The sequence below is a fragment of the Bos javanicus genome, chromosome 17 (genome assembly GCF_032452875.1).
Source record: "Bos javanicus breed banteng chromosome 17, ARS-OSU_banteng_1.0, whole genome shotgun sequence".
Lineage (NCBI taxonomy): Eukaryota > Metazoa > Chordata > Mammalia > Artiodactyla > Bovidae > Bos > Bos javanicus.
The window spans coordinates 2,248,531-2,271,980 of record NC_083884.1 but is presented as its reverse complement, the minus strand read 5'-3'; the positions used below and the strand labels follow the sequence as shown (position 1 = coordinate 2,271,980).

The window sequence follows — 23,450 nt, the reverse complement described above, 5'->3', positions numbered from 1 at the left end:
AATATATTTCCTTGCAGCTTTAAGAACAAAGTCATAATCATAAAGCAGAACATTTGATGAAAATCCAAGTCTTCTGATCCTCATTCCAGGTCTTTAACAAAATGCTTTCTTAATTTTATCACCTAGTTTGCCTTCTCCTTGAATTCTGATAGACAAATACAAAGAGTTATCACTGAGCAAACAACTAATATGATCACTAAAGATATCAGAACAAGAGGTTCATGAGCCTGTGGACAAAGCCAACGAAAGAGTACCAGAAATTCATGCAAACAACAATATGTTCTTGCATTTTGAACTATTTCCTTTCAGTATCTCCTTTCCCTTTGAAATTAATTCTAAAATGTAATTACCTAGATTGAAGCTAATAAAAAGTAATAAATATTGTTAACATATAAGCATCTTTTAGGAAATATCAATTAAGTCCGTATAAGGCAGATAAGTTAAAATGCTTGTTTATTGAGTAACAGTCTGCTTAATTATTTTGAATTACATGGTCACATTCTTGCTATGCTCCTTGAGAAAAATTTTTGAAATATTTTTCATTGACTATTTTAGAAAGATGAAGTAATACTTAAATGTATTCATTCCTAAGCAGTTATAGCAAATATTTTTAAAGGATGATAAAAATGTATTTGAAATGACCATTGCATAACAATTATATGGTATATTAGATAGGCCTGAAACACATAGCTATAGATATAGAAGGAGGCTAATTATGAGGAAAAAATAAATGTCTTAGTTAATATTAAGGTAAATTATAAGCATGAGAATATTATAGACTAGAAAAAACATTTCAAGACTATCAAAGTCAATAATATTTTAATATTTTAGCAAGTTTGAAAATTTTTATAGCAATATAAATAAAATTATGCATAGATAGTTCATTGAAATAAGAAAATTCATAATATGTATTTATTTCTCATATTTTAAAAATTCTAAAGTGGAATTATATAAAACAAATATTTATGAAAAAGACAATATATTTTCAAATAAGCAAATAAGAAATATAGTCAATGCAGCACAAACTAACAAGAAAGGGAAAAGACAGTAAGAAAAAACTATAGAATTCTTTTATGATGTCAGAAATTCAGCTGAATAGTGCAAATTACTTTGAAGCATGTACTTTTCACATATATATTTAGAATATGTCTTTATGACAGTATGATTCTGTTTTATGCTTTTCTGTAAATAATAATTTACTTTCAAATATTAGCATTTCAGAGCTTAACTATAAATGAAATGACAAAATTATATGCTGGGTTGACCAATATATAAAATTGAAAAACCTGAACCCCTGCAAAACATGAACAAACTTTCTGGCCAACCCAATAGTATTAATTTTCTAAATCACAGAAAATTAACACCTCTAGTGCAAAGAGAGGACAATGGGCTAAAGAAATCACTTTAATAAAGCATAAATCTAACAAAATGTTTAATCAAACCTGAGAATGTAATGTGATAAGTTTAAGGTTCTGCTGAGTTGTCTCATTGCTGTCTTTTTTGAAATCCACTGTTGCAGGGGACAGCGACAGTGTTAAGTGTGAGATAGTGTCTGCAGTGTGTCAATAAACATATCCTATAGGAATGTACTATCTGTGACTACACTGCAAAGCAGTTTCCTCATATATTTGGTGTATGTTTTAGAAAAGACTCACTATATATAACAAAGACTAAAGGTTATTATTTTTAAGTACCATATTCATTTAAATAAATTCCTTAAGTTTTATTACCTTACATAAATTTCTCATATGTAATATTTGCATTTTGATTATGTACAATAATGTTTTTATTCTTAAAAGGGCATGCTAACCTACTTAACATTGAAAAGCTATTTTGTGTGCATGTGTGCACATGTGGTCAGTTACTCAGTCGTGTCCTACTCTGTGCAGTCCTATGGACTGTACTCCGCCAGGTTCCTCCATCTATGGAATTTTCCAGGCAAGAACACTTGCCATTTCCTACTCCAGGAGATCTTCCTGATTCAGGGATCGAACCTGCATCACCTGGGGCTCCTGCATTGGCAAATGGATTCTTTACCACTGGTGCTACCTGAGAAACCCTATGTTGTCTGCAATTAACTTCAAAATATTTTATACATATGCATGCATACACACATACACAGAATATGGTAAACTGAATAACTGTTGAATCTTTGAGGTGATGGGTGTTGCCTGCATCATCCCATCAACTTTACTATATTTTTGAAGCTTGTCAAAATAATCTCCGGGAGTTGGTGATGGACAGGGAGGCCTGGCGTGATGCAATTCATGGGGCTGCAAAGAGTCGGACATGACTGAACAAATGAACTGAACTGAACTGTCATAATAAAAAGTTGTGGGAAAGAAAATTGGGAAAAAAGATTTGTTAATTCACAGTAAAGAGTCTTAAGACTAAAATATATTTGTCTTCTAGATACCACAAAGGGACTATATATTTTCCATGGAATACAAGAAGGAAATAAAAATAGCATTAGCAGGAGGAGAGATCAATGAAATCAAAAAGCATAACTGAATAAATGCTTTAGCTATAACTACAAAAAGAAATTTTACATTTTTAACCTTTCAATTTTTCTCCAAAGTAAAATACAGAATAAAAATTGTATCAAAATAATATAAAATAATTTTCAAATTTTAATTAAAGTATTTTAATATGAAAACCCAAATATCTTTGAAATATTACAAGTCACATATAGGCATAATTCAAACATGTGCAAACAGCTAAAATTGAAACTGTCTTCCAGGTTTTCATAAAAGTTATAAAAATAGATATACAATTTTTTCTAAATATATTTGTGTATAATCAGTCAAGAATACTTTACCTTCTGCATCTCAGTATTCAAATGGGAGGCAATTGAGTATAATGTTTGAGAGTATGAAATTTAACCTTTCTCAGAAGTGAATTTTGGTCCTGACTCAGTCATTTCCTGCTGTGTGACAATAAGAAACTGTGTATGCATGCTCAGTCACTTCCATCACGTCTGACCCTTTGCGACCCTATGGGCTGTAGGCCACCAGGCTCCTCTGTCCTTGGGATTCTCCAGTCAAGAATACTGGAATGGGTTGCTATGCCTTCCTCCAGGGGATCTTCTTGACCCAGGGATTGAACCTCCATCTCCTGCACTGCAGGCAGAGTCTTTACCACTGAACCACAGGGGAAGCCCCAAGAAAAGTACATAACCTTATAAATCTCCTCCTCGTAAATCACAATAACATCAGCAGCTACTCATTATGTGGTCATTATGAGTATTCAAAGAGTTAACACCTGCAAAGTGCTTAAGCCAGGCCTTGTAGATGGTGAATACTACAACATCTTTCTTAAATACATTACATAATAAAGTTAAAATTATGAATTTATGAATAAAACTTAAATTTATAAATAGACTAATCTGTATCAAGGAAATCAAATTTGATCACCAGAACATTAAAAATGATCCAAATTGTATTTTAGCATTTCAAGAGTATATTTTCTTCTAAATAAATGCAAACCAAATCAAATAATCAAACGTACCTGTGATGTGTCCAAATTTTCCAAAGGGGTTCTGTGTAAGGTCAATTGTCCTATCAATTTGAAAGATATTTAAATCTTCATCATCTAAGGCAATGTCACCCCAAAACACAGCTAAAAAAGAAAATTTCAATTAAAATACAAATTATTTAAGAGCAAAAAGCAATGTGAACAAAGCTAATAAGAAAAAAATACTGCTAAAAATATGGAAATTTGGTCCTTATAACTATAGAGATATTTCAGAAAATAAGTGTACCTGAACGTACTGGGCCTGTTTGGGTGTAATGTGAGCCACATGTGAAAGGATGGATCCGCTTTTCTCACTTTGATGTTTTAGACGAAAGGGAGAAAGTCATTTTTCGAGTGAAATGATCTAAGGTTTATTGGGGCTGGGGTGGGGGCTGATTCTTAAGGGTGTTGGTGATGGACAGGGAAGCATGGAGTGCTGTAGTTCATAGGGTCACAAAGAGTCAGACATAACTAAGTGAATGAACTGAATTGACCTTAAGGGAAGAGAATTCAGCGACCATGGCTAATTTGCAAACAAGTGAAAAAGAATGCTGGCATTTACAGCAGATGCCTGAGATAAGCAATTCTTCACTGACAGGTGGAAGAAGACGTAGTAGCAATTAAACCATGTGCTACTTTATAATTTTATAAAGTGAGGTGCAATTGAGTCAAAAGAATCAGATCAGATCAGATCAGTTGCTCAGTCGTGTCCGACTCTTTGCGACCCCATGAATTGCAGCACGCCAAGCCTCCCTGTCCATCACCAACTCCCAGAGTTTACTGAGATTCACGTCCATCAAGTCAATGATGCCATGCAGCCATCTCATCCTGTCATCCCCTTCTTCTCTTGCCCCCAATCCCTCCCAGCATCAGAGTCTTTTCCAATGAGTCAACTCTTCACATGAGGTGGCCAAAGTACTGGAGTTTCAGCTTTTGCATCATTCCTTCCAAAGAAATCCCAGGGCTGATCTCTTTCAGAATGGACTGGTTGGATCTCCTTGCAGTCCAAGGGACTCTCAAGAGTCTTCTCAACACCACAGTTCAAAAGCATCAATTCTTCGACGCTCAGCTTTCTTCACAGTCCAACTCTCACATCCATACATGACCACAGGAAAAACCATAGCCTTAACTAGATGAACCTTTGTTGGCAAAGTAATGCCTCTGCTTTTGAATATGCTGTCTAGGTTGTTCATAACTTTCCTTCCAAGGAGTAAGCGTCTTTTAATTTCATGGCTGCAGTCACCATCTGCAGTGATTTTGGAGCCCAGAAAAATAAAGTCTGACACTGTTTCCACTGTTTCCCCATTTATTTCCCATGAAGTGATGGGACCGGATGCCATGATCTTTGTTTTCTGAATGTTGAGCTTTAAGCCAACTTTTTCCCTCTCCTCTTTCACTTTCATCAAGAGGCTTTTTAGTTCCTCTTCACTTTCTGCCATAAGGGTGGTGTCATCTGCATATCTGAGGTTATTGATATTTCTCCCGGCAATCTTGATTCCAGCTTGTGCTTCTTCCAGTCCAGCATTTCTCATGATGTACTCTGCATATAAGTTAAATAAACAGGGTGACAATATACAGCTTTGATGTACTCCTTTTCCTATTTGGAACCAGTCTGTTGTTCCATGTCCAGTTCTAACTGTTGCTTCCTGACCTGCATACACGTTTCTCAAGAGGCAGATCAGGTGGTCTGGTATTCCCATCTTTTTCAGAATTTTCCACAGTTTATTGTGATCCACACAGTCAAAGGCTTTGGCCTAGTCAATAAAGCAGAAATAGATGTTTTTCTGGAACTCTCTTGCTTTTTCGATGATCCAGCGGATGTTGGCAATTTGATCTCTGGTTCCTCTGCCTTTTCTAAACCCGGCTTGAACATCAGGAAGTTCACGATTCACATATTGCTGAAGCCTGGCTTGGAGAATTTTGAGCATTACTTTACTAGCATGTGAGAAGAGTGCAATTGTGCAGTAGTTTGAGCATTCTTTGGCATTGCCTTTCTTTGGGATTGGAATGAAAACTGACCTTTTCCAGTCCTGTGGCCACTGCTGAGTTTTCCAAATTTGCTGGCATATTGAGTGCAGCACTTTCACAGCACAAAGAATATACTGCTAAATAGCAACTCATTCAATACATTTTGATAAAGTGGTAAAGTACCTTCTCTGAAGATGGTATTGCTTATGTATTTATAAAATATATAGATTAACTCAACATTTATTAGGTAATGGCTAGGTGCTGGCCTTTCATCATTAATAAAAAATAAGACATTTGTTTGTATTTTCAGGAGCTTCAAAAACTTTACCCTAATCCCAGAAATACCCTTTTATACTCAGAAGTTTAGGCTACTTAATAAAGGAAAGCTCTATAAACCATTGTGAATGAATTTACAACTAGTAAGCAAATTATTATTTTTTAAGGTCAGAAATATACATTTGCATAACGAAAAGCAGCCTCCTTGCTTATTTGAGCCCCAAAGTAATCAATTCCTTTGTACTATCAGATATCAAAATATAATAACTTTAGGAAATGTAGCAAATTTATGAGAGCATAAATTAATCATGAAATAGTAAAGAATTGACAAATGCCTTGGAAATTCTGGGATATTTTAAATTTTTTCTTCAGATTTTTCTTCTACAACACCAAAAAGGAAAGAAGGAAATTACATTAAAAATTATAGAAGGAGTCCTAATCAATATTTTGTAATAACCTATAAGGGAAATGAATATGAAAATATATATATATCTGATTCACCATGATTTACACCTGAATTTAACACAATATTGCAAATCAACCATATTTTAATTTTAAAAATTAATAATTCAGAAAATGACAAAATCCATTTCAAATCACTTTTATTAAATTCAAACCTAAATATATATGAATTTTAGCTATAAAAGCTATTTAATAAAATTAGTTAATTCATAAAATTAAACTTCAGTCCTGAAAGCTATATATTGCTTCCGCCTTTGATCAAAGGTTTATGATATAAAATTCTGTACTTAGTTTAGTTCACTTATACAAATCTGACATGAGATAAGGGGTTTCTTTATTTGCAAATCTAGAAAGAAAGAAAATAGAAATTAGTTCAAGGTGGGTAATCAGTTCCATATATGAAAAAAACCTTTATTAGAATTAGAATTCTGTCATGAACATGAATCAGCTACCGGTATACGTGTGATTCATGTTAATGTATGGCAGAAACCATCACAATATTGTAAAGTAATAGTTCTTCAATTAAAATTAATTAATTAATTTAAAAAATAATTCTCTCATCAAACTCTGTCTTCTTTCATCATGGCCCTACTGTCAATGAAATGGGTTTGCAGAAGGAAAGGGATGCTTGCCTGTGTGCGTGCTAATTTGCTTCAGTCATGTCCGAGTCTTTATGACCCTATGGATTGTAGCCTGCCAGGTTCCTCTGTCCATGGGATTCTCCAGGTAAGAATACTGGCATCGGTTGTCATGCCCTCATCCAGGGCCTCTTCCCCCACGCAGGGATCGAACCACTATCTCTTACTTCCCAGGCATTAGAAAGTGGGTTCTTTACTACTAGTGCCAAATGGGAAGCCCAAAGGGATGCTTACTGTCTTTTAACATCAAAGAGACAAAGGAGTCTGTAGAAGACTTAATAGCGCTAAGAAGTTGGTCTTGATGCCTGAAATTGAATACAGATTCATGAAGCATGAATGTCTGAGTCTTCATCATCATCCCTAAAGCCAGACATCCTAACAAAGAGATGGCTTACCTAAATAAAATATTTTGGAGTTATATAAAAGACTTGTTCTTTTAAAAAAATAAAATTTGCACTTTTAGTTTCGAGATTTTTTGCTATTCTAAGTAAATAAAAGCTTGCTAGTTATTTAAATCTTCATCATGTGTATTTACTAGGCACATAGTTGGGGACACTGAATGGCGCTCTCAGTCTGCCTATTTCTTTCCAAGTGCTAGCAGACAACTAGAGACACTAAAAAAGTGCTTCTCTAACATTTTGTTTTGCCCAGGAATCACAGAAAATCTGGTTAAAATGCAGGGTCTGATTTAGTACCTCTGTGGAGTGATCTTCAGTTCAGTTCAGTTCAGTTGCTCAGTTGTGTCCGACTCTCTGTGACCCGAAGGACTAGAGCACGCCAGGCTTCCCTGTCCATCAAAACTCCTGGAGCTTGCTCAAACTCATGTACATAAGTCAGTGATGCCATCCAGCCTTCTCATCCTCTGTTGTCCCCTTCTCCTCCTGCCTTCAATCATTCCCAGCATCAGGGTCTTTTCCAATGAGTCAGTTCTTCACATCAGGTGGCCAAACTATTGGAGATTCAGCTTCAGCATGTCCTTCCAAAGAATATTCAGGACTGATTTCCTTTAGGATTGCCTGGCTTGATCTCCTTGCAGTCCAAGGGACTCTCTAGAGTCTTCTCCAACACCACAGTTCAAAAGCATCAATTCCTTAGCACTCAGCTTTCTTTTCAGTCCAACTCTCACATCCATATGTGACTACTGGGAAAACTATAGCTTTGACTAGATGGACATTTGTCTGCAAAGTAATGTCTCTGCTTTTTAAGATGCTGTCTAGGTTGGTCATAGCTTTTATTCTAAGGACCAAGTGTCTTTTAATTTCATGGCTGCAGTCACCATCTGTAGTGATTTTAGAGCAGAAGAAAATAAAGTCTGTCATTGTTTCCCCATCTATTTGCCATGAAGTGACAGGACCGGATGTCATCATCTTAGTGTTTTGTTTTTTGTTTTGTTTTGTTTTTAAAATTTATTAAAATTTTTTTTTTAATTTAAATTTATTTATTTTAATTAGAGGTTTGATGCAGGATCCAGGAAGCTTGGGGCATCTTAGTTTTTTGAATGCTGAGTTTTAAGCCAAAAATTTCTCAATAAATTTTCTCAATTTATATCAAGAGGCTCTTTAGTTCCTCTTCACTTTCTGTCATAAGGGAGGTGTCATCTGTGTATCTGAGGGTATTGATATTTTTCCCAGCAATTTTGATTCCAGCTTGTGCTTCATCCAGTCTGGCATTTCGCATGATGTACTCTGGACAGAAGTTAAATAAGCAGGGTGACAATGGCCTTGACATATTCTTTTCCATATTTGGAACCAGTCTGTTATTCCACATCCAGTTCTATCTGTTACTTCTTAACCTGCATACAGATTTCTCAGGAGGCAGGTAAAGTGGTCTGATATTCCCATCTCTTGAAGAATTTTCCACAGTTTGTTGTGATATACACAGTCAAAGGCTTTGGTGTAATCAATAAAGCTGAAGTAGATGTTTTTCTGGAACTCTCTTGCTTTTTCTATGATCCAACAGATGTTGGCAACTTGATCTCTGGTTCCTCTGCCTTTTCTAAATCCAGCTTGAACACTTGAAAGTTCCAGATTGACATACTTTTGAAGCTCTGGCTTGGAAAATTTTGAGCATTACTTTGCTAGCATGTGAGATGAGTGCAATTGTGCAGTAGTTTGAACATTCTTTGGCATTGTTTTTCTTTGGGATTGGAATGAAAACTGACCTTTTCCTGTCCTGTGGCCACTGCTGAGTTTTTCAAATTTGCTGGCATATTGAGTGTGGCACTTTCACAGCATCATCTTTCAGGATTTGAAATAGATGAACTGGAATTCCATCACCTCCACAAGTTTTATTCATAGTGATGCTTCCTAAGGCCCACTTGACTTCACATTTCAGGGTGTCTAGGTGAGTGATCACACCATCGTGGTTATCTGGGTCATGAAGACCATTTTTGTACAGTTCTTCTGTATATACTTGCTACGTCTTCTTAATATTTTCTGCTTCTGTTAGGTCCATACCATTTCTGTCATTTATTGTGCTTATCTTTGCATGAAATGTTCCCTTTGTGTCTCTGATTTTCTTGAAGAGATCTCTAATCTTTCCCATTCTAGTGTTTTCCTCTATTTCTTTGCATTGATCATTGAAGAAGGCTTTCTTATCTCTCGTTGCTATTCTTTTGAACTCTACATTCAAATGGGTATATCTTTCCTTTTCTCCTTTGCCTTTCACTTCTCTTCTTTTCTCAGCTATTTGTAAGGCTTCCTCAAACAATCATTTTGCCTTTTTGCATTTGTTTTTCTTGGGGATGATCTTGATCACTGCCTCCTGTACAATGTTACGAACAATGTACAATGTCCATAGTTATTCAGGCAATCTGTCTATCATATCTAATCCCTTGAATCTATTTGCCAGTTCCACTGTGTAATCATAAGGGATTTGATCTAGGTCATACCTGAATGGTCTAGTGATTTTCCCAACTTCTTCAATTTAAGTCTGAATTTGGCAATAAGAAGTGCATGATCTGAGCCACAGTCTGCTCCTGGTCTTGTTTTTGCTGACTGTATAGAGCTTCTCCATTTTGGCTGCAAAGAATATAATCAATCTGATTTGGTATTGACGATCTGGTGATGTCCATGTGTAGCATCTTCTCTCGTGTTGTTGGAAGAGGGTGTTTGCTATGACCAGTGCATTCTTTCAGCAAAACTCTGTTGGCCTTTGCCCTGCTTCATTTTGTACTTCAAGGCCATATTTGCCTGTTACTCCAGGTATCTCTTGATTTCCTACTTTTATATTCCAGCCCCCTATAATGAGAAGGACATCTTTTTTGGGTGTTAGTTCTAGAAGGTCTTATAGAACCATTCAACTTCAGCTTCTTCAGCATAGACTGGGGCATAGGCTTGGATTACTGTGATGTGTAAACATTGAATGGTTTACCTTGGAAATGAACACAGATTCTGTCATTCTGTCATTTTTGAGATTGCATCCAAGTACTGCATTTCAGACTCTTTTGTTGACTATGAGGGCTACTCCATTTCTTCTTATATCTATATTTTTAACAAGCTCCCATTATCACAAATAATTATCACCTTCTTTTCATCTATTACATTTACTTTTTCCTGCAAGTATAAATTTTGTTCCTCTGAATAAACTGGTAAACATTCAACCAAGTAAAATGCATTTTGTCTGTAGCACATTTATATTATATGAGTAATAATAAAACTCAAATGTTTTAGATTTTTATTTTCTTGTAATGACTTTTCACATGCAATAGGATTCATGTCTTGATGGATTATATAAAACAAAGATCAGCAGTCCAAGTTGATATAACACCTCAGAGAAGAAAAAACTCAGTCAGTAAAGAATCTGCCTGCAATGCAGGAGACCCAGGTTTGATTCCTGGGTCGGGAAGGTCCCCTGGAGAAGGAAACGGCTACCCACTTCAGTATTCTTCCCAGGAGAATGCAACGGACAAAGGAGACTGATGGGTTACAGTCCACAGGGTCACAAAGGGTCAGACAGGACTGAACGACTGAACCCCGGCCACGGTGGAGGAAGTGGCGTAAGACCAGATGATTTTCACAAAGAGACGAAACTGCTCTGGAATACATAAGCCCATCTTTTATTGATTGCTTTTTTTCCTGAACTAATATCTTCCGTAGCTTTGCAGTTATGAATATGCAGTGAACTGATTCAGCAGCAAACAAATATTTCTTTGAGAACAATCAATAGTGAGTGACTAAGCCTATTATTCACTTCTGTGTAGCCTTGATATACTATAGACCTTATAACTGTATATATCTTCATATCTTGATGTTATCAACAGCAACAAAAAATGGACATCTTAGAATTTTCAACGTATCACATAGTTTAAAATGCACAATTTCTTCCTTTTTTGGCACCCATTTGAACATTTCCTTAATTCACCTTCCACTTCAGTCTATGTCTTGTGCAAGCGTGAGTGCTAAGTCAATTCAGTCAGATCTGACTCTTTGCAACCCTATGGACTGTAACCTGCCAGGCTCCTCTGTCCATGGGATTCTGAAGGCAAGAATACTAGAATGGGTTGCCATGCCCTCTTCCAGGAGAATCTTCCAAACTCAAGGATCAAACCCACACATCTTTTATGTTTCCTGCTCTCACAGGTGGGTTCAGTTACCACTAGCACCACCTGGGAAGCCCGTGTCTTATTTCATGTTAAACATTTACTTATGCATTGGCATAGTGAAATAAATGATGAAAATTTATATTAATGACAATAACATTACAATTTGCATTGTAATCAAACATATATTTTTATATAGATTCCAAGATATTTGTAATTATCAGGTATATGTTGGAGACTTTTGTTTTTCTTTCTATGATATTTTCTATTTATTTTACATAAAAAAACACAAAAATTGAAGAGAAATATTTTTAAATTATAAATCATCAATCATTAGCCCATTTAATACAGTGATTTGTGTTCAGTGATATCAGATACAGAAATTAATACAAAAAAACTTATTATAGATTATGGTATTAGGGAAATAGTACAATTAGAATATTTATTATCTGGAATTCTGCTCAGATTCTTACAAAAAATTGGGTTGTAGCTAACGAATAGGCCAAAATAAAATGTCAAAAAGTACAATTTTGACATTACATGGAAAACCACAGATTTTGTTTTTCCCCTGAAGGCTATTTGCATTCATTGTACTACAAACATTTTTTAAATCAGAGACCAAAAAAAAAAAAAAAGAGAGAGAGCTTTTACTGCAGTACACAGAGTAAATACATTTTATAAAGGAATATATAGTGAGAATAAACAATCCAATGTTGCGATTCCCTATACTCTAATTTAAAGTGTTGTCTCTTTCACCAACTTTCTGATTCTGCAGCGAGCTACAGTCCTTCAATTCTGAAGCTGAGGTCCAGGGACCAGCTTTAAGGAGACTTTAAGTCTGTGATTTCCTAAAAGCTGTATGCAAAAAAAAAAAAAAAAAAGATGTAAGAGTTTATAAACACAGTCACCACATGTTTTTCAGAGAAGAGGTCCACAGCAGATTGTCAAAAGGGATCACACAAGGTAAAGAACCACTTGTTGCTGTTGTTTAAGAGCCAGTACTTTAGACAAAAGCAAAGCCTTTCCATGCACTTGGGAGAAAATACTCCCAAGTGCACTGAACAGCCTAAGGAAAATTAATATATTTTCTTGACAGCTGATTACTACTTGGGAGTGCACTGTAGTAGACAAGATGATAGAGTATCCTCAGACATTATTTACAGAAAGTTCTAGAAATCCCCTCTCCTTACCTAACCCCATTAGGTGTTTCATCTGCTTCCATGTCCTGCTTATCTTGCCAACACACAAGATTTCATAACATGCTTTCAATTGTCAGATTCTTCCATTTAATTTTGAAAATACCACAGGAAGCATTGTTGCTTAATACTCATTGCCAACCTGACATAAAGTAGGTTCTCAGTATATGTTTTGAGGCACAAAAGATGTGAATAAGTAAGTGAATTGCGGTATAGTTTTATATAACAAAAATGAGGCTAGGAATGTGGTAGAACTCACAAATTTGCCTTATGACCCAAAATACTAGATTTCAATCATTCCAAAGAATATTTCAAATCCTTTCAATCCAGAGTGAATTACTATTTTATACTTTAAAGAAAGAAAGAAAAAAAAAGGCAGCTGTCTTTCTTTTTTATTCCAGTAGTATATATTATTAAATGTAGTTATGGGAAATGTATCCTTTTTTTTTCAAAACACCACACTTGCATGTTCAGGAAATACATGACTGAACTAACAGATCAGTTATCTTGAGACATATAGGATTTGGAGAGATTGTTTAAAGATTCAACAATAGCCAAGAGGATTGCTTATTATGTTTTATCAGTTTAAACTTTATGTTGTTATTGATATTGGATTTAGGGAGGAAGAATGATATCATGTGAAAACTGGCAAAACAAAACTGCTTGACAAAACTGCTCTGGCTGCTCTAGGCTAAAATAAAAGCCTAGTGAAAATTTCCTCAGACAAGGGCAACAGTGAAGGCTTAAAGTCAACTATTTTTACATGATTGACAACCATTAAGCATATTCCCAAGGAAAAGTAAGACTTGGCAAAAGTTCCAACGTATACATTTTGGAGACAATGTTACATTACTCAAAAAAGAAAATAACTTTCTGGTGGCATTTCATATACACAGAATAAAAATGTTCCCCAAAATGACAAACATGAAATTTAAGTTCCAATTTGGGAAGCAATTATTTAATATTTTAAAAAGCTCTTGATACAATACAAATATAAAGATATATTTTTATGTAGACTTAGAAATTATCTTCAAAAAATAAGAAAAAGAAAAATTTTCACATAGTACATTTCTTTCTTAAATTTCTAATAATAAGAAAGTATTTATAGTCCAATTACTTTAGTGACTATTTATTTAAAAAAAATCATATACATTACTTTATTTAAAATAAAAGGGTTATTTCCCAAATCTGCATTTTAAATTATATCATATACTATCACATAAGCTGAAAAAAGTCATCCAATCTACAAAAAGGGTGATGTAATGAAGTACAAATGCTGAGTCATATAAAATGGGTTACTCGTCCTTCTCTGATAAACTGGATTTAAAGGTGCTTTCGTATAACATAACTCTAATTTGCCACCTTAAAACAAGATACCTCAATGGACCAAAAACAGAGTTTTTGGAGGGAGAGGGTGTGGTACAATATAAAAATCTAACTGTTTGGGTCATTATTTAAACAAAAAAAAGTTGTCCAAACATACTCCTAATTTAGATATTACTTTAAAGAACACAAAACTGCTGCTACAGTTAAACACAAAGTTTGATTGTTTCTTGAATCAGGAAACAAACTACAATCTAAGCACAAAATCAAATAAAATCTAAGCACAAAATCTGAAATGTAAAACAAATAAGTGTATATATACACATATATATATGTATATACATATATATATAAACACACACACACACACATACCATGCAAAGAATATTCCTCCAGAATATGGAGAAATTTGTTAATAATGTCACTTTTCAAGATATTAATGATTTTCAGAATGAATCTAGATTAATCAATATAATCTGAATACAGAAAAGAAACAGCAACTAATCTTTTTAATATATTTTTCTTTTTAAAACTATTTTAAAAATTGTTTAAATGCAATTTTACAATATGGATATGATTAGTGCTAAATTTGAAAATAAATATATCTTCTTTTTTAAGTCAGAAAGCAAAATTTTTCCCACAGCAAAAGATCCATCAAAATACTATGTCGATCTTTGTTTATAGCCCACAATGCCCAGGGATAGGGTTTCTCAGGAAATTTTTTAAATGTCACCCACACCACAAATACTCATTCTGAAGTTTTTGACTCAAAAGAAAAAACACTGACAGAAGAGTACTTTGATCAAGAAATGTAAAAAAAAATGTTGAAACTATTGTATGGCCTAATGTTTTCTGTCATGAGCTTTAAAAATGGATTATTATAGCTCATATTTTTTTTAAAAACCATCATTATCATACTGTACATATAATGATTATATTTATAATCAACCATTACCAAGATTTGGTTGATTTCTATTTTCCAAGTCCTCCATCTTATAACAATAGGGCTAAAATCTGTGTTTTCTTACCTTAGGCTTATAATTGTCTACATTTGTGGTAGTCTAGGAGTCACTCTGATGCTTCTTTTTAAGTTCATTTAAATTTTTAAGTTAATTTTGTTTATTTTCCAAATGTTGACCTTAGTTCTTTGAATAAATTTTGATGCCTTCCTGCTAGTAAGACCATTCATGAAAATGCTATTTTCTATGTTCTAACTATGTTTTATTCACTGGCTGGTCACTTTTTCACAAAAATAGAATGTTTTTTTTTTTCTCACTTTTCCCAATTTTGTTAGTGGTAGACTTCCCTTGTGGCTCAGCTGGTAAAGAATTGGCCTGCAATGCACGAGACCTGGGTTCAATCCCTGGGTTGGGAAGATTCCCTGGAGAAGGGAAAGACTACCCACTCCAGTATTCTGGCCTGGAGAATTCTCAAAGAGTCTGACACAACTTTCACTTTCAATTTTCACTTTCACCATTATAATAGGTTAAGAGAGAAAAATGTTGCATTACAACCTTTCCAGTTATTATTCATCTTTGTAAAATATATCCTCCAGGGCACAAGTTAAAGGTTGGAGTCTTTTTTCTTTGCTTAATTTATGTCATCGCACAGCTCTCAAGTCAACATGGGCTCAGTGAAAAACCTTTACAAAATTTAAAAGCTCATTGACATCCTAAACACTTGACTCCACATACTGATTTCTATTTCTTCTCTTCATAATCTCAGAGACCTTCAACAATTGAAAGAATAATTAAGGAGAACTTTATTCACACCGAAACAAGCAAAAGCTTGAACTCTCTGTGAAATATCCCTCAGTTCAGTTCAGTTCAGTTCAGTTCAGTCACTCAGTCGTGTCCGACTCTTAGCGACCCCATGAATCACAGCACGGCAGACCTCCCTGTCCATCAGCATCTCCTGGAGTTCACTCAAACTCACGTCCATCGAGTCGGTGATGCCATCCAGCCATCTCATCCTCTGTCGTCCTCTTTTCCTTCTGCCCCCAATCCCTCCCATAATCAGAGTCTTTTTCAATGAGTCAACTCTTCACATGCTGTGGCCAAAGTACTGGAGTTTCAGCTTTTGCATCATTCCTTCCAAAAAACACCCAGGACTGATCTCCTTTAGAATGGACTGCTTGGATCTCCTTGCAGTCCAAGGGACTCTCAAGAGTCTTCTCAACACCACAGTTCAAAAGCATCAATTCTTCAGTGCTCAGCTTTCTTCACAGTCCAACTCTCACATCCACACATGACCACTGGAAAAACCATAGCCTTGACTAGATGGACCTTTGTTGGCAAAGTAATGTCTCTGCTTTTTAATATGCTATCTAGGTTGGTCATAACTTTCCTTCCAAGGAGTAAGCGTCTTTTAATTTCATGGCTGCAGTCACCATCTGCAGTGATTTTGGAGCCCCCAAAAATAAAGTCTGACACTGTTTACACTGTTTCCCTACCTATTTCCTGTGAAGTGATGGGACCAGATGCCATGATCTTCGTTTTCTGAATGTTGACCTTTAAGCCAACTTTTTCACTCTCCTCTTTCACTTTCATCAAGAGACATTTTAGTTCCTCTTCACTTTCTGCCATAAGGGTGGTGTCATCTGCATATCTGAGGTTATTGATATTTCTCCCGGCAATCTTGATTCCAGCTTGTGCTTCTTCCAGCTCAGCGTTTCTCATGATGTACCCTGCATATAAGTTAAATAAGCAGGGTGACAATATACAGCCTTGATGTATTCCTTTTCCTATTTGGAACCAGTCTGTTGTTCCATGTCCAGTTCTAACTGTTGCTTCCTGACCTGCATACACGTTTCTCAAGAGGCAGATCAGGTGGTCTGGTATTCCCATCTCTTTCAGAATTTTCCACAGTTTATTGTGATCCACACAGTCAAAGGCTTTGGCATAGTCAATAAAACAGAAATAGATGCTTTTCTGGAACTCTCTTGCTTTTTTGATGATCCAGCAGATGTTGGCAATTTGATCTCTGGTTCCTCTGCTTTTTCTAAAACCAGCTTGAACATCTGGAAGTTCATAGTTCACATATTGCTGAAGCCTGGCTTGGAGAATTTTGAGCATTACTTTACTAGCGTGTGAGATGAGTCAATTCTGGGTAGATTGAGCATTCTTTGGCATTGCCTTTCTTTGGGATTGGAATGAAAACTGACCTTTTCCAGTCCTGTGGCCACTGCTGAGTTTTCCAAATTTGCTGGCATATTGAGTGGAGCACTTTCACAGCATCATCTTTCAGGATTTGAAATAGCTCAACTGGAATTCCATCACCTCACTAGCTTTGTTCATAGTGACGCTTTCTAAGGCCCACTTGACTTCACATTCCAGGATGTCTGGCTCTAGGTGAGTGATCATACTATTGTGATTTTCTTGGTCATGAAGATCTTTTTTGTACAGTTCTTCTGTGTATTCTTGCCACCTCGTGTTAATTTCTTCTGCTTCTGTTAGGTCCATACCATTTCTGTCCTTTATCGAGCCCATCTTTGCATGAAATGTTCCTTTGGTATCTCTAAGTTTTTTTAAGAGATCTCTAGTCTTTCCCATTCTGTTGTTTTCCTCTATTTCTCTAGTCAATATTATTTCTAACATTATAAAGTTTCCATAATGTATCATCAACTTATATTTATATTAAATGTACGGTGCTTAATGTTAATAAAGCACCCTCATAAACACTATTCCAGTTGAGCCTTAGAATATTCTAGGATATAGATTCATATTACTAGCCTGCCAATAAAAGTTACATTTTTTAAAAAAGCTTACCATTTCTTATTGTCCATCATTTTATACTATCTCTCTTTACCTCATTTGGGAGTTATTGGCATTAACTTTAGGTAATATTTTAGAAATAAAAGGTTCTAAGTGAGAAGCAGTGTCTGTCTAAAAATTTCAATTTGAGGTGATGCTGATGTCGTTCACCTGCATGTGAACCACATCACAGTCTCTTATAGCAAACAAAGAAATGGGCAAGGTTTTTCTTTTCAGATATAGAGAAACAAGGATGGGCTGAATTGTCATAGGAGATGGTATGCTTTATTCACAAATGGAAGTGATCTACACAAGAAGTAGTATAAAACTACTGGGGGAAAAAAGGAGTTAATTATTGCTTGCATGTTGGAAGGAAAAAACCACCCCAACTCTGCTTAATATCTAATGGTAACTTTGTTATTACTGAATAATCTGTCTGTAATGTTTCAAGTCTTATTTTGGATAAAAAATTAGAAGGAAATAGATGATGAAATGTAAAACAAAATACATGCATATTAGATAAATAAAATCTTTATCAAGGCCAAAAGAAATAATTATTTAAATCTAAATGTTAAATAACTTAAATAAATAGCTAAATTATTTCAATTTAAATATTTGGAAATGGCATAAGTCTTAGCTAATAGATATAAACTGGGAAACTGGCCATTAAATCCTTCAATTTCTCTTTTTATTAAGAGAATAACTTAGAATTTAAATAAACTACAATTGTGTAACATGAGCAAAAATTATATATTTAATTTTGAGAAAAAGAATTCAGTTGAAAAACATTAATTAACTTTCATAAAGTCATTACAATCTTATAAAACAAACAACTGTCTGAAAAACGCAAAGGAAGTTCATAAATAAATCTGCATTTTTACTATCCCCACATGATATATTTCTTTGACATCATATTTTACATCATTCTGTTTGTGTATCCCTAAACTGCTTATTGTGGATATAAGTGATTTCACTAACTTTGCCTTTAATCTTCCTTTTAGCTTTAAAAGTAGATAATATACTATATTTGCCATATATTTATTTCAATGAGATTTTTCTTTTTTGTAATGTTCATAATTTATTTCATCAACATAAAATAAGCACATACATGATTACATGGAGACTAAATAACATGTTGCTCTAAAAACAATAATGGGTCAATGACAAAATCAAAGAGGAAATTTAAAAATACCTTGAGACAAATAACAAAGAACAGAAAACCATACAAAATCCATGGAATAAACAAAGGCAGTTATTTCAGAGAAGTTCATAGCAATACAGGCCTTCTTCAAAAAACAAGAAAAATCTCAGATAAATAATCTAATCTGCCACTTAAAATCATTAGAAAAAGAACAAACAAAACCTACAGTGAGTAAAAAGAAGGAAATAAAAGATCACAGGAGATATAAATAAAATAGAGACTAAATAAAATAGAGAAAAAATCAATACAGACTTTCCAAAATAGGAGAGGGGCAGGAGAACATGGAGTTCATTTCTCCCCACAGATACATCAAGAATACCTCAAAAACAGAAAAATTCTCACAGAGTACCTGCTGAATACTAGCAGAGGACTTCAAACACATAAAGGAAAATGATTGCCATATAACCAGGCAGGATGAAAGACAGAAGGGAAAAGGAAGAGGAGAGGAGGCAGGATGAAGTCTCGACTTGTGGAAGGAAGCTGAAGTAAGAGAGGATTTTTACATCTGGAGAAGTCCCTTCACCAGTAAGGAGATCATCTGAGACAGAAGGGGTGTTTCAGGGGCTTGGGAAAGAGCACAGCACCTGGGCCTGGGGCTGACAGAGTGAGATATGCACAGATGGTCCGTGCTACCGCCCCGTGCGCCCCAGCCTGAGATGGGCGTCTGCGGGTGCACACAGGGTCTGGGTGCTGGGATCTGCAGCTTGGAGAGCCAACCCAGGAAGCAGACTGATAGTGGCAGCGAAAAGACAGCATGAGGTGACAGGACTGAGGAGCTCTGTAGCAGGGGATTCTAGGAGGGAAGCATGGACCACTGCAGAGGCAAAGTCCAGAGGCAACGTGACATGCAAAGGGTGGGGCTGCTGTCACAGCCTCTCTTAGTGCTCTGGCCCTTGTCTCCGCAGGCACTGAGGAGGGCTCCCACTGGAGCCAGGTCATGAGCCCTTGCTCTTGCCTCCTTCCCCTCCCTACTTGGGTACCTCAGCACTCCCTCAGCACTGCCTAAGAAGTTCAAATGTTCCGATTGCTACTCCAGGACCCTCTCACCTGGGTGGCTTGCTTGCCCTGTTCTTCACCTTGTCTCCCTCCTGCCTGATGGGACAGGGTGCTCGGCAACTCTAGAGCAGACTCCACTGGGAGGAACACATGCAGAGGTGGGGCTGAAACCATAGCTATGCCCTAGGGGTTATGTAACTAGGGAAGAAGAGCTGAAATCTCTCCTAGAAGGTGTGTGAGCTGCAGAGTTACAACTCTGCAGATGGCTTCCTAAATTCATCACCTGCAAAATAGCAAAAGAACAGCAAATGCTCCTACAGCTGAGATGGGTCTGCTTTAGCAGCTGTGGGCCTGTGGGTACATATTCACAGAGGCTGAGCCAGGCCTGACTCTGAGCTGGCTATAGCTCCCACAGCAGGACTAGGTGCATGACTACTGCAGTCCTGAGACCTGAAGTCAATGCGTATGAGCTAGTGGCCCGGTGAAAACAACACCTGAGAGTCACCGGGCCAACAGACAGTATACCCACAGTTACACTGGGGCCGAGACCAGTGCCAGTAGTGAAGGACTGTGTACTTTGTGAGCCCACACCATAGGCTAAAGGGGACACAACAGAGCATGTTTACAGGTGAAGAACTCCAGTTGAGGAATACTCAGTGAGTTCTCTCCCAGTGGGAGTGTTCCAATCCTGCCTAGCTCACACTACACATCAGAAATACAGTTAAGAAAAAAATGGAGGGACCTATACTCACAGATGGTGACTGCAGCCGTGATATTAAAAGACACTTGTTCCTTGGAAGAAAAGCAATGACAAACCTAGACAGCATATTAAAAAGCAGCAACACCATTTTGCTGACAAAGGTCCGTCTAGTCAAAGCTATGGTTTTTCCAGTAGTCATGTATGGATGTGAGAGTAGGACCATAAAGAAGACTGAGCTTCGATGAACTGATGCTTTGGAACTGTGGTGCTGGAGAAGGCTGTTGAGAGTCCCTTGGACTACAAGGAGATCAAACCAGTCAATCTTAAGGAAATGAACTCTGAATGTTCATTGAAAGGACCTAACCTGAAGCTGAAGCTCTAATACTTTGGGCACCTTGTGTGAAGATCCATGAAGAGGTGACTCACTGGAAAAGACTCTGATATGAAGATCCATGAAGAGGTGACTCATTGGAAAACACTCTGATACTGGGAAAGATTGAGGGCAAGAGGAGAAGGGGATGACAAAGGATGAGATGGTTGGATGGCATCACCAACTCAATGAGCATGAATTTGAGCAAATTCCAGGAAATGGTGAAGGACAGAGCAGCCTGGCATGCTGCAGTCCTTAGGGTCCCAAAGAGTTGGACATGACTTAGTGACTGAACAACAATAATAATACTCAAACAAGTAGGAAGCAGATCCTGTTGCTCGTGGGGAAGTGACAAGCACAGAGCAAAGGGGGAGACCCTGGTCAATATTCAAAGCAGTTTCTGGTCACCACAACAGCAGTAAACCCACTACCAAGGGGACAATGGCAAAAGCCGCTGGACCAACCTCACTCCCTGGAGGCAAACAACAGAATAAAGAGGAACAACTATCCTGCAACCTGCAGAAAAAATATTCTTGTTGTTCAGTCACTCAGTCATGTCTGACTCTTTGTGACCCCATGGACTATAGCACACCAGGCTTCCCTGTCCTTCACAACCTCCTGGAGCTTGCTCAAACTCATGTCCATTGAGTCAGTGGCATGTGTCATCCAGCCATCTAGTCCTCTGTCATCTCCCTCTGCTCTTGCCCTCAGTCTTTCCCAGTAACAGGGTCATTTCCAATGAGTTGGCTCTTTTCATCAGGTGGGCAAAGTATAGGAGCTTCAGTTTCAGCATCAGTTCTTCCAATGAATATTTGGGATTGATTTCCTTTAGGATTAACTGGTTTGATTTCCTTGCAGCCCAAGGGACTCTAAAGAGTCTTCTCCAACACTACAGTTTTAAAGCATCAATTCTTCAGTGCTCAGCCTTCTTTATGTATATCACATCCATTCATGACTATTGGAAAAACCATAACTTTGACTGGACGGACCTTTGTTGGCAAAGTGATGTCTCTGCTTTTTAATATGCTAGGTTTGTCATAGCTTTTCTTCCATCTATTAATTTCATGGCTGCAGTCACCATCTGCAGTGATTTTGGAGCCAAAGAAAGTAAAATCTTTCACTGTTTCCATTGTTTCCCCGTCTATTTGCCATGATGGGACCAGATGCCATGGTCTTAGTTTTTTGAATGTTGAGTTTTAGGCCAATTTTTTCACTCTTCTCTTTCACCTTCATCAAGAGTAAAAATTAAATACAATGAAGCAATAGGAAAAGTAAAAGCAACGAGAAAAGCAACAAATAACATACAAGGGAATCCCCATGAGGTTATGAGCTGATTTTTCAGCAGAAACTCTGACATGACATACTTAAAGTGATGGAAGAAAAGAATACTCTAACCAGCAAGAATACTCTAACCAGCAAGGCTTTCATTCAGATTTGATAAGGACAACAAAAGTTTTGTATACAAGCAAAAGCTAACAGAATTCACTATCATCAAACCAGCTTTACAACAAATACTAAAGGAACTTTTCAAGGTAGGGAGAAAAAAAGAGATCACATCCTACAACTAGAAACAAGAAAATCACAAATGGAAAAGCCCATTGATAAAGGCAAAGATACAGTAAATGCCGGAAATCATCCATACACAAATGATATCAACACCAGCAACAGTGAGGAGGATACAAATGCGGGAAACAGAAGTTGCATTCGAAATTAAGAGACCAGCAATTTAAAACAGCCTCATATACATATACATCCACATACATATATACATATACATGGGCTTCCAGGTGGCACTGGTGTTAAAGAACCCACCTGTCAAAGCAGGAAACATAAGAGACTTGGGTTTGATCCTTGGGTTGAAGGATCCCCTGGGGAGGGGCATGGCAACCCACTCTAGTAGTCTAGCATGGAGAATCCTGTGGACAGAGGAGTCTGGCAGGTTACAGTCCATGGAGTTGCAAAGACTCAGACATGATTGAGTGATTTAGCTCATACATACATACTAATGGGCATCTTAGGTGGCTCCATGCTAAAGAATCTGACTGCCAGTGCACAAGATGCAGGTTTGACTGGTGAGTCAGGAAGATCCCCTGGAGAAGGAAATGGCAACCCAATACCACAGTTCAAAAGCATCAATTCTTCGGCGCTCAGCTTTCTTCACAGTCCAACTCTTGCATCCATACATGACCACTGGAAAAACCATAGCCATGACTACACTGACCTTTGTTGGCAAAGTAATGTCTCTGCTTTTTAATATGCTATCTAGGTTGGTCATAACTTTTCTTCCAAGGAGTAAGCATCTTTTAATTTCATGGCTGCAGTCACCATCTGCAGTGATTTTGGAGCCCAGAAAAATAAAGTCTGACACTGTTTCCACTGTTTCCCCATCTATTTCCCATGAAGTGATGGGACCAGATGCCATGATCGTTTTCTGAATGTTGAGCTGTAAGCCAACTTTTTCACTCTCCTCTTTCACTTTTATCAAGAGACGTTTTAGTTCCTTTTCACTTTCTGT

General features: G+C 36.7%; 1 protein-coding gene across 1 annotated transcript in view; it reads right to left on the bottom strand.

Annotated features, from left to right (window-relative positions):
• Positions 1-23,450, bottom strand: part of TLL1 (tolloid like 1) — a 328,687-nt gene that overhangs the window by 160,557 nt on the left and 144,680 nt on the right. The window contains exon 2 of the mRNA XM_061383894.1: positions 3,508-3,618. Coding sequence (XP_061239878.1) covers positions 3,508-3,618 — 111 coding nt within the window. The remainder of the gene's footprint in view (positions 1-3,507; positions 3,619-23,450) is intronic.